Here is an 18,364-nt window from a genome sequence, read left to right on the forward strand (position 1 = left end):
TTAAGAACATCAAAATAAAACCACTAGATTTAATAGGTAATATTCTATTTATGGAAGCATATAGATATATCAGTTCCCTTTATTAGGTTCCTGGGGCTGCCATGACAAATTGTCACAAACTGGGCGGCTTAAAACAATAGAAATTTATTCTCACGGTTCTGAAGGATAGAGGTCTGAAATGTGTCAGTAAGACCATATTCTCATGAAGGCTCTGGGGAGAGTCTGCTCCACGCCTTTCTCTTAGTTTCTCGTGTCACTGGCGTTCCTTGGCTTGCAGCTGTAACTCCTGTCTCTAAGTCCATCATCACTTGCTCTTCTCTCCCTGTGTCTTCACACCAGCTTCTTCTACCGACAACAGTCCTATTGGTCTAAGGGCACATCCTCCCCATATGCCCTCATCTTGACTAATTACATCTGCAATGGGAACGTTTCTTGTGATACGACATCTAAGCTGAAAAAGATTTCTTATTGAGTATGTTATAAGGTCAGTGTAGATTGATCTTTAATCCCTGTACTTTTAAACTTCCGTAGCACTATATAAGAGAGTTCATGTTCATAATAATCAAAGAAGGGTGAATTTTCATCTAACCTATTTCTGCTGAGGAAAATTGCCTGTATCCAAATAATTTTAGCAAAGGTCAAAATGAAGGATCATATTCAATTAGGGGATCATCCAATTCCATTTTGATCAGTTTAATTAAGGTTTTGCTGTGTTGTAGGAAAGAAATTGAACATAGTCAGTTAACATTAAAGTTAAGATATATTATTTCATATGAAATTATTCTTAAAATTAAAGACAATAATGTATCTGTTTGACTTTATGGTACTAATTTAAAGCTCTTTGTATTATAGGGTATAACATTTGGATGACATAACAACCAATATTTATTGAGCTAAGTTGTGTGAGTGTAAGACACTATTTAAATCTCACAGTAACCATAGTACAAACCACAGTGCAACCTCATAGAAAGATTTCAAAACTTTCTCAAGGTCATGTAGTAGTTGTGGTAGGGTGAGAATTCAATACAGATGATGGCTCCATGGTCCTCTACCTCCCCTGCTTAGGCATAGCTGTCTTGGCATTGCCCACTGTCTTATCAATTTACAAATGTGATACATACTCAGAAAACTTTCACATATTACACAAATATCTAACACGGAAAGTGAGATCCTACTTTATTTTGCTAGACAGAACCACAGGTAAAGTTTTGATTTATTTAGGGAGATTAGGGAGCAAATATTAACACATAACACAGATTTTAAAATAATATTACATTATACATACTGTTATGCAGCTTGATTTTTTACTTAATAATCTATCTCAGGGCTTTCTGTGTCCGTGAAGGTATATCTACCTGATTCTTTTCAAAACTCAATGTTATTATAGTTTATGGATATACTTTGAATTTATTTAACCATTCTCCAGTTGATGGATATTTGGTTCATTTCAGTTTTCATTGTATAAGAAAATGTTGCATTGCATACCTTACTAGTAGTATTTCTATAGGATATATTTCCAGAAGTGGAATTGTGCTACTGGGTCAAGGAGTTTTAACATTTAGCTTTGAATAATAGTGCAAAGGTGATATTATTTCTGCTCCCACGAATGGTAAAAGAAAGTGCTCATTACCCCATTTTCTCATCAACTCTGGGATGTTAATCAGTCTTTTGAATCTTTGCTAATCAAATAGCCCTCTCCCTGCCCTGCTCAGAAAATATGTAATTAGGTTGTAATTTGGATTTTTTTCAATATCGGTTTTTGGGCAATTTGTATTTTCTTTTCTGTAAGCTGCCTTCTCTTGTCTTTTACCTGTTTTCTTTTATATGTCATTCTTTTATTGGTTTGTAAGACCTTTTTCTTTTGACCATCCAAAAGGACCTTTTTCTTTTTGAACATCTTTGACCATCTTTCTGATCCCCATATAACAACAATAAGGTGTTTAAACTTCTTTCACTTTCAGATCAACCAAGAATGGTCACCTCTTCTGCTGTTATGGATTAAAGTTTCTTTTCAGTAATGTAAAGTTGAAGTTTTTGAAATATCTGTGTCGTCATTCACTGTTTGTTTGTATTGCTCCTAACAACAATTTAGAGAAGAATTATGTTTACTTAAGAAAATGTTTATACTCTGTTTGAGAGATCATTTTAGAAAATATTGTCTCATTTACAAGTTTAGCTAATTTCATATTCTTTTCTTACTTCTTCTTTCTTATTTTCTTTTTTTGAACAGGATAATGCTGACTACAGATTATTTCAGAAAACACTCAAATTGTGTCGTTTCTTTGCTAACTCCCTTTTGCACTATACTAAGGTAAGGCTTATTTTTTATAATGTGTAAATGTGAAATCTATAATAAATTACAGATTATCCTGTTTTTGTCATTCCTGCCAAGAACAATATTTTGAAGTTATTTTGTCAAGAGTGCATTTTGTAGTGTTTTTTCTTTTGGTTTAATGTTGTTAATTGTTAAATATTGAATATCTGTTATATCGTTAAAGATGTTACTATCATCATTATTTTTATTCAATTCTCTGAAAAGATTATTTCTGTAAGCATAAATATAAATAAAATTCTGTAAGCACAAATCAATCTTCAGAAGATAATTCAGTTTTCCTTTAAATACTGTTTATAAATTTTTTCTACTATATTTCTGTATTAGCTTGTTGAAGTTTAAATGTTCAAACCTTTCAAACTGTTTAATAATTTTAAGAAGAGCTGCATATTTGGGAGTCATAAGGGTAGCAGTGATAGTTGAAGATATGTGAATAGAAGAGAAGTTATCAAGGCAGATTATTTGGAGAGAAGAGCAGAGAATGCTTACAGCAGCCAGTGAAAGAAACATCATTATAATAGATATTGGTGATTTAAAAAAAAAAACAAAACTGTTGTCCACATTGAATTTTTTTTTATCTTCCTCCTTTTTGAGGAAAAGGTAAGGCTCTCCATGATTGTTTATTATAGTCAGAATGCCATGGCACATTTCCACCCTGTTTGGTGTGCTGCCTGAGTTGGCGCTTCTGGGCAACTGCCACTTACTATAGTTGGCTGCTCCAACCCTGTGTTCCTTGCAGCTGCAGGTGTGTATTTCAGTAGCAGAGGTACATGGTGGGAGGGTCCTGGCACCAGTGGCTTTTATGGGTAGTTACCCATCTGATATTTGCTTGGTATGTGGGCGGCAAAATTGCCCCTAATTATGCTATTTTTAATCAATTCTATCAGGGAAATTTTAAACTTTTAAAAATTAATCATCAGCTTTTTTTCTATATCCTGTAGTACAATAAAAATTATTTCTTTACTTTCTAAGAGATAGGCTAACCATAATGGATAGAGCAGTCACATCTGTACTTGAATCCCAGCCTTGCTGGTTTTTAGCCTTGTGACTTGATCAAGTTACTTGATCCCTTACCTTCAGCTTTCTATTCTGTGAAATGGAGATAATAATCTGTCATAGGATTTTTGAGAGCACTAAAATTAAGTAATGTACCTGAAGTCACTTGCTACCTGTCTGCCGAGCACTTGGTAGGTGCTTAGAAATGATCGCTGCTAATCTTGGTTGTGGTGATCCTTGTAACAGTGAAGAATGTTAGGTGCTTACCCTCATCCTCCTCTTTATTCTCATGCAAGAACTTTTTTTTTTAATGTGGCACATGGAGGATTTTATTTTGCATGGCTTTGTGAGAAGATATGTATAGAAAAGCACATTGTCTAGAAAGAATGAATAGAGTTATTTTATTCTAGGAATTTCTTCCTTTCCTCTCTGATTCCTGCTGTACATTGCACCAGCTTTATCTTCAGATACACAGGTAAGAATGCCATATGGTTATTAAAATGTAACAGTGCCATTTGAACCATGCAAAGGTTAAGGGGATATCATTTTAAAATAAAACATCAAAGTAACATTTCTTAATGTTCTAGTAAACTTTTAATCTGCTTGCTTAAAATAATTAGAGATGGAAGCTTATAAAGAATAGATTCTATGTAAGTTTTACTTATCTTGGTATTCGTAACTAGTCACTTCTTACACCTGAGTGATGAATAATTGGTCTGCTGAAAATACCAAAGGCAAAAAAAAGAGGTTATATATACATTTATGTATTTTTATACTGGCATATTTTTTTTTGTCTTTGTTAATTTTTATTTTATTTCTATGAGATTTGAGTAGTAAACTCCATCTCAAAAAAGAAAGTGAATTCCCAAAAAGTATCATAATTTAGATAGGGGCTAAGTGATATCTGAAATTGACTGTTACCTCAGAAGAGCCCACAGTTTTACACTAAAATAATCTGTCAGCTCATTTATCCAGCAGTCCTCTTTAGTTTTCTAGACCACTTTTTCATACCTCTTCCTCTTCAAACTTCTGTATCTCCAACACCTCCACCCCATTCCTCATTGTCATTTAATGTCCTCACTTTGTCTGTCACTGAGAAAAATGGAAGCAGTCGGAAGAGAACTTCCATATACTCCCTCCAACATCAACTATTCTACCTGTATCTAGGCCCATGTATTCCTTTGTTCCCATGAATGAACTGTCTACACCTGCCTAAGGCCAGCCTCTCCATCTGTGTATTAGATTTCATCCTCTCTCAGATGCTCAGGGACCTCGCTCTACCAATTGTTCCCTTTCCCTCTTGCATGATCAATTTCCCTTTCTCCTAGTCTTTCTCATGAGTATACCGATGTGCCATAATTTTTCCCATCTTAAGAATATAAAAAAAACAAAATCTCTCAACTCTACATCCTCCTCCAAACACTTTCCCATTTCTCTGCCTCTGTTTACAACAAAACTCTTGGAAAAAGTTTTCCAGATCACTATCCCTACTTTCTTTCTTGAAGCTATTCCACTCAGACGTTCCGTTCCACCACTTTAACAAAACATTTCTTGTTAGGGTCATCAATGACCTCCATGTTGCTGCATCCAGTGGTCAATTTTAGGCCTCATCTTATGTAACCTGTCAGCAGTGCTTTACCCTTTCTTTTGAACTCTCTTCTGTTGGCTTCTAAGATACCTCACGCTCGTGGTTCTCTTCTGATCTCACTGGCTGCTGCTTCTGAGCCTCCTCAGCAGGTTCCTCCTCTTCTCCCCACTTCTTTAAGTTGGGTGTGCTCCAGCGCTCAATCTTCAAGCCTTTTCTCCCTCTGTGGTCAATTAATCTCAAGACTTTAAATTTAATCTCTCCCCTTTAATGTCTAACTGCCAATCAGGAAATCTGCACTTAAATTGACCCAAACTGAACTCTTGATTCCTACCCCTTCTTTCCCCACCCCCTATAAAATCTGCTCCTCTTGTAGCTTCCTCATTTCCTTTTAAGTGGCAACTTTGTTCTTCATGTTGATCAGGCCAAAAGGACTTGCTGTCGTCTTCAGTGTTTTTCTCTTGCTCTCATTCCCACATCTGGTCCATTAGCAAATTTTGTCAGTATCACCTTCAGTATAAATATATATATTCAGTATATATATACAGAATCCAACCACTTCTTACCACCTGAACTGCTACCATCTGATCCTGTCCACTGTTATTTTCTTGCCTGGACTTTTGCGAAAGAGCATCCTACCCACTGTCTTTGCTTCCACTCTTGCTTTGCTCCAGTCTTTTCTCCATACAGTAGCCAAAGTGAGTGCTAAAACATAAATTAGATACATGACTTCTCTGCGCAAACCCACAAATGACTCAATTTTCAAACAATTCAACAGAATTTCCTGTCCACCTTACCTTGTTTTATTTTTTCTCTATAGCACTTATTAACATCTACTATATTATGTATTTACATGGTCGCTTGTTTGTTAACTGCCCCATTCATTAGAATATACACTCTATAAAGGCAGTGGCTTTGTATATTCTGTTTACTACTATATCACCCACTCCTGGAAAGGCACATGATATATACATAGGCACTTAATAAACATTTGTCAAATAAATCAATTTAAATACATCTTTTGATTGAAAAACAAATACTTTCTTTGATGCTCAGTAGCAATAGTTCAAGTCTGTGGAGTATCATTACATATATTTTATTTCTATATAAGTCATGCATCACTTAATGATGGGGATATGTTCTGAGAAATGCGTCATTAGGCGATTTTCTCGTTGCGCAAACATCATAGAGTGTCCTTACACAAGCCTAAATGGTATAGACTACTACACACCTGGCTACATATTACTAATCTTATGGGACCACTGTCGTACATGTGGTCCATCATTGACCGAAACATCGTTACGCAGTGTATGACTCTGTGTCTTACCTTACTTATAATTTAATCCTCACAACTCTGAATCAATGTCACAAGTGAAGAAACTGAGGCTCAGGGAGGTCAAATGAAAGAACCAAAGTCAAACTAATAAGAGACTGGTGCTTTCTTCATCACATTACAAAGACCTCTTTATCTTAAGTGCATCCTTTTAAATGCTTTTATCCCTCTAGACAGGGATTTTTCATGTACTGTCAAGTTTGCCACAATTAAAAAAAAAATGGCAAAAAATATTGAATACATATTTTATTTCACATAGGTTTTGACTGAAGTTTAGTTTAAACCCCAGTTACTGAGACATTTCCCATGAAAGTCTTTGCATCTTCCTTCAGTGTTAGTATTCAATTCTTGTAAAGCTCTTGCTTATGAGAAACTGAGCAGTAACTCATAATAGGTTCCACATTCGACCTATTTTAAAACAACTTTTAATAGAAGTAATTATGTTAGAATTTATCAGAAATATCTTTTTATATATGTTTTTACTAGTTAAGATTCATATTTTTACAGTATTTATTAAGGATATCATTGTCAAAATGGTATTAAAATGTATCAAAACAGTAGTATACTCAGTTTTTCTCTAAGATTATAAACTTTTAATTTTATAGAATTATAGTAATATTTAGTTCAGAGGTCTTCATACAGTTATGATGTCAATTCAGTACTTTGAATTTTACTTTATAAAATGCATCATACTTTTTTTATATATTTCCACTGCTAGAAGAACATGTTTACAGTACTTACCTCTACCTAAAATTAGAAGAAAGCTATTAATCAATGAATTTTTTCCCTCCCTTTGCAGCAAGTTTCCTCCAAGCCTGTATGCCGTCAGGATTTCTAAAGCACAGCAGGAGGAAATAGCGGGTGCTTTCCTTCTCACACTGGACCCCCTCATCACTCAGCTTCTCACATTCCAGCCTTTCGTGCAAGTGGTTTTGGACAGTCGATTAGGTAAGTTTCAAAAGAGATTTAGTGTTAAATCCTCTCTTATTAATTATGACACGTTAGAGGCAGGGTTATTTTACCCTTACATAGTCATTCTTTTTTTAAGTTTTAAAAGTTTTATTTAAAATTCTTTCTACTTTTTTTTCTTGGAACATATTTCTCATTTAAAAAAATTATGCCTCTGATTTCTTTATATATCACAATCAGATTTCTGCTGAAAATATTTAGAGTATGTTTTTACCAATTTGGTGTAACTTAATTAATCTGTTTTTTTTACCTATGAGAGCTGCCATGTGAACTACAGTTCCCACAATGTCTACTGCTCGTTGTTATCATGGATAAGCTGCCTGCTCAGCCTGAGGACGTGCAGACCCTGTGGTGCACAGAGAGCCAGGCCTCGGAAACTACGACCAGGTAGCGTATGTGGCCTTGTTTATATCCAGTCATATTATGGATGGTTTAGAATGCCCTCCTGTTCAGAATGATCTAGAAATTCAGTTTTTTCTTATGTCACATGTTCTAGTTAATAGTTACTGTGTAGACCTCATATATGTCGCTGCTTTATAAAAATAGATAAATATATATAAATCCATAACAGATGCTAAAAATATTTAAATTTTGTTCACTGTTTTAGAAAGTACTGTCTAGTAGCCAGTGTTATGAATTTTAGTGTAACAGAGTAAATGTGGTTAGTAACATTTACAAATGAGCTCTGTTAAGTAGAAAGCTAGATACTATATGTTACCTCCTGGGAAATTTCACTTGAATTCATCTTCCTTACCAACACCAGGCTCTACTTTCTTATTCCCTGCATTATTGCTATGCTTTAGTCTTTCACTCTTTCCTTTAGCCCATTCTGGGCACCACTACCAGGTTAGTCTCCCTGAAGCCCAGTTCTGCTTCCTGTTCTCCTGCTCAAAAACTAAAGTGGAATGTCCAGACTCCTCAGCTTTGCATGTAAAGCCCATCCTGTTCTCTCGCCACCTTCTGCTTTTGCTCCTCAGCCTTTTACCTTGTTTTCCACATGCACGCTTCGCTTCTTCAGACTGGTTATTCCTTTCTACCGTCTCACTCAAGCTTTGTCTTCTTTACCTATTTATATTTTGCCTGTTTTTAATTTGTTATTTAAATCTTCTGTGAATATTTCTTAATCCATTTCAATCTTAAAATGACTCCTCCCTATCTGAACTATAATACCTATTTTCTATTTTATATATGTTGTGTGATTTAGCTATTTAAATTTCAAGTTCCTTGATGAATTTTGTCTTTGTATAGTTCAGTACTAAATAAATAGTTGGTAGATGATTAAAAAGAACAAGTACAGGAAAATTCTTCTCCTTTAAGGCATTTCTCTAACGGTGACTGTATTTTATTTATATGGATACATATTCACATATGTTGGAAACTGTTGTTGATACATACCTCTTCAGACATTCTGCTTTGTTAAAATAACCCTCCCTGTGTCATTATTATACCTGCTAATTATGAACTGTTAATAATGTTAGGTTCAATGTTCTCAATTCCCCTGCAGAGTATCTCTACTCAGAGCCATTTTCTACAGTTTTGAGCAGTGTTCTGGTGAGCTCTCTCTGCCCGTTCATTTACAGGGAGTAAGGAGTCAAGGGCAAGCCGAGGGCGCCATCACCTTGTATCAGCATGTCTGTGTTCATCTGTGTGCATTTATTGCTTCCTTTCATCCCTCACTGTTTCCCGAATTGGTAAGTTTGTTACTTGCTGGGCTAAGTGAGATTACATATTTGCCTTCTTTTAATTGAAATTGTGATTCATATACAGAAGAAAGTGTGGGAATAGTTAATGTATATTCTTTTTAAATGTCATTCTTTCAGCTTGCATATTTTACCCTTTAATTCATTTGTATCCTAGAAAATGGTAATCCTAGAGTCCCATAGTATTCAGATATAATATTTAGCTAAAGTATTTGAGAAACATTTTGAGTGGAAAGGTATGGAAAGACAATGTGAGAAGAGGAGAAATATGTAGGATTTTGCTTAATTCAGTTTCATAAAGAAAAGAAGTAGATAATAGTATGCAGTACCGAGTCTCCTATAGATCGTATAATGTAGATTTTTTTAAAAAAGGGATTGTATTAGAAAAGATGTTGAGAAAACTCTAGGAAAAAATTCTTAGAATTTACATAAGGATCATTTAAGATATTATACAATGAGTAGTATCTGGCACCTATTTAATACTGTATTTGAATAGGTAAAGGCAGAAGCAAAAGTATAGGCATGTATATTGTATATATTGTTTGAAAGATTTCAGGCTACTTAGAGAATCTTTGTGGATCCTAGTGATTGAGTTACCACATTTAAAACCACTTTTGAATCTCCATAGCCCAACACAATGCTTAATATACAGTAGGTGCTCAATAAATGTTGAGGGAATGGTAGTGTAGGTTCTTTCAGATACTAGAAAGTAGAGCTTTCCCCTTGAGGATCTGTTATTATTTGGACTGTGATAGTGTCCTGTTTTGTTTTGAGCAATGTAACATCAATGCTGGTATCTTTGTCGTTAGGATGCTGCTCTTTTGAACGCTGTGCTCAGTGCCAGTATGATCACCTCTTTGCTAGCTGTGGATGCGTGGTGCTTCGTTGCTCGGTACAGCATACTTACTTTTTTGGTTTTGGGATTGATTTATAGTAGTGACTAACAGTACATGATTTTATACTTTTAAGTTTATAGAAACATTCTGTCTCAATAATCTTTTAATAGCCCCCCAAACAGTTTGATTTCATATCATAGCACTAAATTAGGAACCGGGTTCCCTCTTTCCTTTCTTTGGTTCAAGTCAATAGGTAACTGTTGCTTAAGTAGTCTTGTATATTGTGATATTCCTTGGCTGTGGACATAACTGCAGTTTAGAATATTTAGTGCTTTATGGAAGTTCTTCTCTTTGCTTTTGTGAATAATTTTATAAAGATTGCCTTCTCTTTCTATCACAGATATGGGTCTGCTGAACTCTGTGCACACCATGTCACCATCGTGGCTCATCTGGTGAGTAGAATTACAAGGCCTAAAACATCCACTTTCCGTGCAGTTCCTTTGAGGATATGATCATCTTAAAGAATGTGAATATTGAAAGGAGAAATAGCGTGGTAGCTAAATTGTTTTGACAGTTTCTTTTTGCTGCATTAATGCTGATGCTATTGAGAGCCATGTACTAGAAACAGTGTAAAACTGGGGAAATTGTCTCATATATTCAAAATTTTATAGAGTACTATTCTTCTGAAAAGAAAGACTGTTAATTGAGAATAAATTTAAAATTGAATACAAAGTAGAAAATAAGAAAAGAGCTAGTTGTAATGTTGATGACATCTAGAGGGAGTTCTTTTCTCCCTCTCTCTTTACTATGACTCAGACAAACTGACTCTTATATTGTTGTATCTCTTTCAGTCAGGATGATTTGAGAGGGACTAAATGTGATAGTGATCCATGCCTTTTGGGAAAAGAAGTAATGCTTTATGAGAGGGTACAAAGAGAATGTGATTTAATGATGATTTATTTTAATCTTTTCAATGTTGACCTTTTTTTGCTTTTAAATTCTGAGATGTTTGATATGTTCCATATAAGATGGTCATGACCTGTTTGTTTTTCGTTCCTGGGCTTTGATGAAGATCTTATGAGTACATGTGTCTTTTCTTTCTTCTTATTGTGTTATGTATTTCTTGGTTTGCCTTTTAAGGATGTTGTAGACTAAATCCAGTGAGGTGTATAATAACCTGAACAGCTGACATCTATGTCTCCATGGCCAATGGTCTGGAGCACTTACCCACTTCACTAAATCCTTAACACATCTTGCACAAAACAGATAGAGTGATTTTTGTGTTATATGTATTATGTCTCCTTTAAATTAAAGTTTTCCTTTAAGTAAAAGCTCTCCTAGTACATTATGATAGGAATTGATTTCCAGAAAATTGAATTTATAAAATCTTTTGATGAAGCTCCAATCTTGAGCTATAACCACCTCTGCATTATTGTACTTAGACCTTAAAAACATTCCATGAATTGTCTTTTAGTAGAATGATTGACAAATCAATTTATCATCAAAATAGTAATTAGACATAGAAATTCCAAAGTGTTGTTTTTAAATATAATGTCGAAATTGTTTTCTCATTATAAAAGTAATCTAGGTTCACGGAAGAAAAAAAATTAAATGAAGAAAACCTTCAAATTACGTTAAAATCACCTATAATCTTACCTCCCGGAAAGAGCTGCTGTTAATATTTTGGCATATAAAAGCTTGTAAAAGCTATGGTTTTAAGTCAGTCACTCTCTCCTCTCTCTCTCGTCTTTTCCCAGATAAAATCTTGCCCTGGAGAATGTTATCAGCTCACCAACCTATCAATACTGTTCAGACGTCTGTTCTTCTTCATGGCCCCACCCCAACAGGCAAGGATCTTTGTCAGCAATTGCTGAGAATTGGATTCGGGCTCTTTTGAAGGCTTTTTTTGTCCTTCGATTTATTCTACATGTAAATGTTAATGTGATCTGAGCATAAATTTTTAGTATGTTGATTGCTTTTCTTACTGCTTTTAGATGGGTTTAGATTTTGATGTTATTAAAGAAAAACCAGAGCTATATAGTAGTTAAAGTGGTAAAAACAGATTTTATTCAGAACTGTTGTGAGGGGAAAAGAGACCTCAGTGTAGAACTGGGCTCAATTCTGAATACAGTATAGACTGGTGGGGATTTATAGTCAAGGAGCAAGGGGTAGGTCAATGGATACAGATTGCTTAGAGGAAGTATCAAGGGTATGGGGTGATTCTGGCTAAACTGACTTGACAAGATTCTTGCTGAACACGGACCACAGTGATCAGATACCAACAGTGAGGGATTCTTTCTAAATTGACTTAGCAGGATTCTTTCTAAAACTGGATGATTCAGGCCCAGCAAGGATGGCGGAAGGTCGAAGCCTAGTTGAGAAAGAGGGCTTAGAAGAGCCTGACTTAGCTTTGGTCTGAGAGAGAGTCTTGGTCAATGACTTTGCTGCAGGCTTAGATAATCATTCCAATTCTGTCTTCCTGAAATATATCTTCCCCCTTGTTTTCATACGTTTAAGATACTTGAAATGAAACGGTTCTTTATTCTTTGCCCCTTTTAACTTATTTTGAAGAGCTAGAATATGACATGCTCTTAATAAAGTTTTTTTTTTACCATAAATAAGTTGAACTTTTAGGGGAAAATTGAAAGTATGATGAGCCTTAGTTGTTTGCTGCTGTGAGGAAAACAAAGTCTGCCATGATAGAGGAGATTCTCTAATTAAAGGAACCTGTGGAGCCTAGTGCAGTCCCCGGGACTGGTCACTGGAGCTCCTTTTTTAAAAATACATCTTCCTGGAGTGGGTATGGAGTGGTGGCTATGAAGTGAGGTTCTGTAATATGTTTTTGTTGTTATTGTTGTTAAATTCCTGCATGATTCTAACATGGATACAAGATTAGGAACCACTAGGTTAGTGAAAGGGGTTACAGGCCTTCGTTTGAATCCTGGCTTACTACGACCTTGGGCAAGTCATCCTTTCTGGACATAAGTTACCCTGTCTACAAAGTGGTGGGTATGTGTAACTATTTGGAAACATTCTGTAAGGACAACACTTGTAGTGCCAAGCTTAGAGGGTTGCTCAGTAAACGCTGGGAGTTATTTCTGACTGGAGTGTTTTCCCCAAGTCCGTGTCTGCTTTCCTGTCCTAAAGAGGCTGGCCAGGCACCAGAGGAACCACACCAGCCACCTAGCCCTCTTTCTTGCAGGTCAGAAGCACACAGGGCCCACCTGTTAGCCCTCTAGAAAGTATGTGAGGGCTGCTGTTCTTCCCTCCAAAACTCCAAAAGAGTTGTCAGCTCTAGGTCTCTTCGAATTTTAATACCTTTTATTCCCCATCAGAGGTCTTGCTCTTGGTTCCTGGTCCATTGTTTTTCATAGAGGCCTTGTTAACTGGAACGCCCTTCCTGAAGAAGTGGGACTGGGAAGGGAAAGAGTCCTTGTAACCTCAAGTTTCTCATTTATAAAATAGGAATAAAATTATCCTTTTCCTGAGGTTGTTCTGAAATTTTAACTTTTAGAATAATACAACTCAGAATGAATTAGCTCAAAATGTCTAGAAGCCTTGTTATAAAGAAAGAAGATAAATGCTAGTTTATGTTTAAAGATGTCTTATGTATTTCTCAGTTTTCTACATTTTTCCAGTAATTGAGGCTATCAGATATGTAAATTATGGATAAATGAGGGGTTACTTTTAATTTTTTTCTTCAGTTATCAAATACTGATTTCCTGCTATGGTCAAGTTACTGTGCTAAAATTTAAAATTAAAGGACAAACCTGAATTTGAATCTCTGTTCTGAGAGTCCTTGAAAGAGTTAGTTAATCTTAAAATTGAGATACTGGTGCTCAGATGGCAGTTGGAGACTTGAGGAGATACAGAATGTGCATCTGCACGAAGTGAACATCTGATAAGTGTTAGTTCTTTTCCCACGCTCAGCTCTTTTTCCTTTTCCTGTAAGATATGATCCCTCCTCTTGAAGGACGGAGGGAACTGATACTTTTTGAGACTTTAAGATGGACCGGGCTTTGTACTGGGCGCTTTAATTCTTTTAGTCCTTAGATCAGCCTTGTAGGATAGATATTATGTCCATTTTACAGAAAAAGAAACTAACTCAGGGAAATTAAAGAACTTCCCCAAACTGACTTGTGATAAACAGCTGAGCTGGAATTCAGACCAGATCCGTTACTCCAAAATCCAGGCTTTTCCCACTGCTCCAGTATTCTTTTTCAACTGTTCTTTATGTGGTAATTTCAGGACCCTCCCCTGTTTGTGGGCTGTTGCCTCCTTACCCCTTTAACCATAGGAAATCTGCTTTTATTGTTTAGGTGTTATAAAGCTTGCTCATAAATTAATTTTTAATAGTGTTTTGTTGCTTAAAATAAAAACTTGGAAACCACTGCACTATGTCAGGGCATCTAGTCCTAGTAGAAATTATAAATCTATAAAAATGCTCATAATAAAAGGTGGTACGTGATGAGTGCCAAAACTGAGGCACAGATGGGGTTTGGTTGGGTGTTCATAGCTTAGACGATCATTTCTGGGAGGTACGGTGTGGGAACAGGTAGGAATGGAGAAGTTCTTGGAGCTGGTGGCCTTTGAGATACAAACTGAAGAATAGTGACAGTGGAAGGGAGGTGGGGACAGTAGCAAAGGTGAGAAAGCACAGGCTAGGGAGAAAAGGAGGGGCAAGTAGTGAACCCGGAATTAATTATTCAGTTCATTTGCATACAAGATGTATCCCTTTTTTTTAAGATTTTTCATTTTTTCCTTTTTCTCCCCAAAACCCCCTGGTGCATAGTTGTATATTTTTAGTTGTGGGTCCTTCTTGTTGTGGCATGTGGGACGCCGCCTCAGTATGGCCTGATGAGCGGTGGGTGCCATGTCTGTGCCCAGGATCCAAACTGGCGAAACCCTGGGCCGCTGAAGTGGAGCGCACGAATTTAACCACTTGGCTGTGGGGCCAGCCCTAAGATGTATCTTTTTTTTTTTTAAGATTTTATTTTTCCTTTTTCTCCCCAAAGCCCCTTGGTACATAGTTGTGTATTTTTAGTTGTGGGTCTGTCTAGTTGTGGCATGTGGGACGCCGCCTCAGCGTGGCCTGACGAGCAATGCCATGTCCATGCCCAGGATTTGAACCTGTGAAACCCCGGGTCGCCAAAGCAGAGCGCATGAACTTAGCCACGGGGCTGGTCCCAAGATGTATCTTTTTAAATATTGAAATAAAAACCCAGATTTTCTATCAGTGGTGCAGCATTAACATAAATGAAAATAGTTAAATCCCAGTACAGTGATATTTTACTTAAAAAAAAGAAACACCTTTCTTTTTTAAGTGATAGTTTTGAGGGAAATGCCAGTATATATAGAGAGAGTAAAATGCGTTTTCTGTTTCAATATGGAGAGTAATTATTGAGTATCCTGTTATTTCTTTTAGTGTGTAACTATTAATAGTAATCTTGTTTTATAGAAACAAGCAAAAGTACAAGGAGGTTACCTAACTGAAGGGAAAGGGTTTAATATGCCTGATTTAAAGCACACTGGTAGTTGTGCTTTTTTGTGCTTTTCGTGTAAAGTAAAAATTACTATATGTATTTATGTTTTAAGCCCACTGGTGTGTTTTTTCTCTCTTCTCAGTTTTAAGGGGGGGAAGTCGTAATTCTCTATGAATTATTCCCTTATACTTCACTCTTTGTGAAGTATTGTCATTACTAGCAGTTTTAAATCTTTAAAATTGTGTTGAGACCAGGGTTTTCAAACTCAGAATAGTAAATAAATCAGTCTTTCTGTGTAATAAATTTTGGCAACATTTACCCTTTTATATTTTCCAAGGCATTGTTATTTATGGTTTCTATTTTGGGAGGGGAACTAGTTCATTCACTCACTGGACTTGATTGTAAAGAAGGATCATGTTTGAACTGGTGTCATCAGTTGGGGCAGTTCTCTCGGCTTTCCTGATGCAGTCTGGTCTCGGGACTATAGCGGCTGCTTGTGACACACAGCTCCTCGAGGGATCCATTTTTCTGGCTTTAGCAGCTGTCGCAAAAGATAGGCACATGATTTCTCCCTTGTTTTGACAGCTAAATATTTTCTGCAAACAAAATAAAATTCAAATAAAAATATAGTATGTAACAGGAAAGTTTCTCTGTCAAATTTAATAGCATGGGGTTTTTTTTCATTTTTGATGTAGGAAAACTTTTCATTCAATAAGTACATTTTGGATATCATAAATTGAATTCTTCTTAAAAAATTACATTAATAGACTTTTAGCTGGGTTATGCTTAATTTAGTAATTAAGTATACCATTCATTTTGCTGTTTTTCCACCAGAAACTAATTTAAGCTTTTAACTGTTTAGAACTTTTCTTTTCCATTTTTATCTAGTCTGTTGACACTTCATTTTGACAAAACAGAACTGTCTTTCTGGTAACCTGGCACACACTTTGAATTGTTATCTCAGTGGTAGAATGCATTTGCCAACCACACTGTTCTGGACTGGTGGCTCATTTGTGAAATGAATTTTGTATGCTGTCTGAAGGAGAGCAGAGCCAACTAGCCCACTGGAGAGCTGAACTTAACAGCCTTTGCTTCTTTAAATCCTCAGCTGCAGTCGGCTGAGATAACAGCAGGCCACAAAGGTTGGCTGAATCAGTCTAGTTGGCATATTTTGGAATATTACTTTTGACTTTGCAAGGTGATGAGGACACAAGTTCTTAGGAAAATAATAGATTTATTGGGTAGGGATATGATAAAATAGCTGAGATGACTAATAATGAAATACATTATTTAACACTTCATAGTGCATTAATATTGCGTTCTACTTAAACTGTGTTTGCCATTTTGGAAACAAATACAACAACAACAAAAATAATGTGTGTTCATTTAAGTCACCTTGATCTGGTACCTTGTGAGATTACTATTCAATTAAAGACTTTTTAAAAATACTAAATATGGAAGCTAGTACTTAGCTTCTGTGCATCTGTTCATCAGACTGTCTCATGTTTGTTACTCTTGTTTCTCTAACAATTTATTTCAGGTGGAGTTTATCCAAAAATTTCCCCCTAAAGAAGCAGAAAATCTGCCCCTGTGGCAATGTATTTCCTTCCAGGCATTACCTGCTGAGCTAAGGAAACAAACTGCACATGAGGTCTCCGGGGTGGGCACGGCACAGTGTAAGAAGTGGCTGCGTGGCACGCGCACTCTGGGAGAACTGGAGTCTCTGGTAAGATCACCATTTTGATTGATCTGAGTCATTCGGTAGCTGTTTATTGAGCACTGTTTTAGGTCCTGGGGATGGGTTGTTAATAAGATGGACATAGTCTCTGCCCTCGGGTTAGAACCCAGCAAGGTTTTCAGATTTCTACCTTATAAAAGGGTCTGTGAGAAACTTACCATTATCTTGATGGATGTAAATTATATTGGGGGAGGTGGTTGTAACTCAAAACACATCAGAACAACATGAAACATTATGAAAAACTTCATTTGTAGTCTTTTTCTGCCACATCTCTGGATTAGGCAGACATGATTCTTTTATTTGACGGGATATAACCCTCATTTTATATAGACCTACTCTGACCCTTTATGTACCTTTCTGTTTAGAATGCTCCCTTTTAAAATAATAAGATAAAAAAGAAATTCGTCTGTAAGAAGTAAAAAATGGTTTTTAAAATGTATTGACTGAATATAGTACATGTAGTTGAATTTTCCAGTTTAGCGTTCATTTGCTCGTTCATTTGCTCATTCATTCAGCAAAGGTATTTTGAGTGCTCTCATGTGCCAAGCTCTGTGCTAGGCATTGGGGGTATATCAGTGAACAAAACAAACAGAAATGCCTCCTCTCCTGGCCTTGCATTCTAGCTGAGCTGTGGACAGTGAAATAAGTAATAAATATACATTTATGTAGATATCACTTTGTGATAAGTGGAGAAAAGTCAAGCAAGGATGGGGACAGGGCATTCGAGGGGTTGGGGGCCTACTTGCAATTTTAAATTCAGGGTGTTCTCAGGGCATACATTTCCATATGAGTGTAAAAGTTCCAATACTCTGTTATAGAATGGCACTTGACCGTGATTATCAAGATAATTTAAAACGTTTACATATATCCAAAGGAAATATAAGTTTTTCTGTGCCTTTATTTTGGGAAAACTATTAAATACCTTGTTTGGAGTAGGTTAAATTGTTCTGGTTTTGCATTTATTGTGCACTAATTTCTATAGTAAAGACAAAAAATCTTTTGTATTAGGTAAAATAAAAGCACCTCTTTTCAAAAATGAATAAATCTTTGCTCTATGACCAAAACTTTAGTTCAGCAGATCATTCAACATGTTTATTTGTAAAAGGAAATAAGTCAATCTTAAATAAAGAACTGTGTGGTAATTACATAAAATTATGTGGTGGTTGAAGTCTAATGGATTGTTGCCAATCTTTACATTCTCCTATGGCCATCGCTTTACTCCCACCACCAACCAGCCCCATTCCTGACCAGAGAGGGAGATTTGATATATAGAATCCAGAAAAGATTGTTTTTAGTTTCAAATTCTAGATTGTGTATGTCTTAAGTACTGTATTTGCTTATTGCAAATACACCTGTTTAATGCAGTGTTTGCTGAGGAACTTTAATTATGGA

At 36.0% G+C, this 18,364-nt stretch overlaps 1 protein-coding gene across 9 annotated transcripts in view; it reads left to right on the top strand.

The window, feature by feature from the left end:
* The window catches only part of FIRRM (FIGNL1 interacting regulator of recombination and mitosis), a 39,332-nt gene that overhangs the window by 12,236 nt on the left and 8,732 nt on the right, over positions 1-18,364 (top strand). For 6 of the 9 annotated variants that reach the window (XR_011532137.1, XR_011532136.1, XM_008525535.2 and 3 more), the window contains 9 exons: positions 2,231-2,311; positions 3,739-3,803; positions 7,046-7,194; positions 7,473-7,602; positions 8,720-8,906; positions 9,725-9,807; positions 10,152-10,203; positions 11,509-11,598; positions 16,775-16,960. Coding sequence is in view for 4 of the 9 variants with exons in the window: in XM_008525535.2 (XP_008523757.1) it covers positions 2,231-2,311; positions 3,739-3,803; positions 7,046-7,194; positions 7,473-7,602; positions 8,720-8,906; positions 9,725-9,807; positions 10,152-10,203; positions 11,509-11,598; positions 16,775-16,960 (1,023 nt within the window). In the remaining 5 variants the exon portion in view is untranslated. Of the gene's footprint in view, positions 1-2,230; positions 2,312-3,738; positions 3,804-7,045; positions 7,195-7,472; positions 7,603-8,719; positions 8,907-9,724; positions 9,808-10,151; positions 10,204-11,508; positions 11,599-16,774; positions 16,961-18,364 lie in introns of those variants that run through there. The other 3 variants (XR_011532138.1, XR_011532139.1, XR_011532140.1) reach the window with 3 other exon arrangements.

The sequence above is a fragment of the Equus przewalskii genome, chromosome 23 (assembly GCF_037783145.1).
Source record: "Equus przewalskii isolate Varuska chromosome 23, EquPr2, whole genome shotgun sequence".
NCBI classification, from domain to species: Eukaryota; Metazoa; Chordata; class Mammalia; order Perissodactyla; family Equidae; genus Equus; species Equus przewalskii.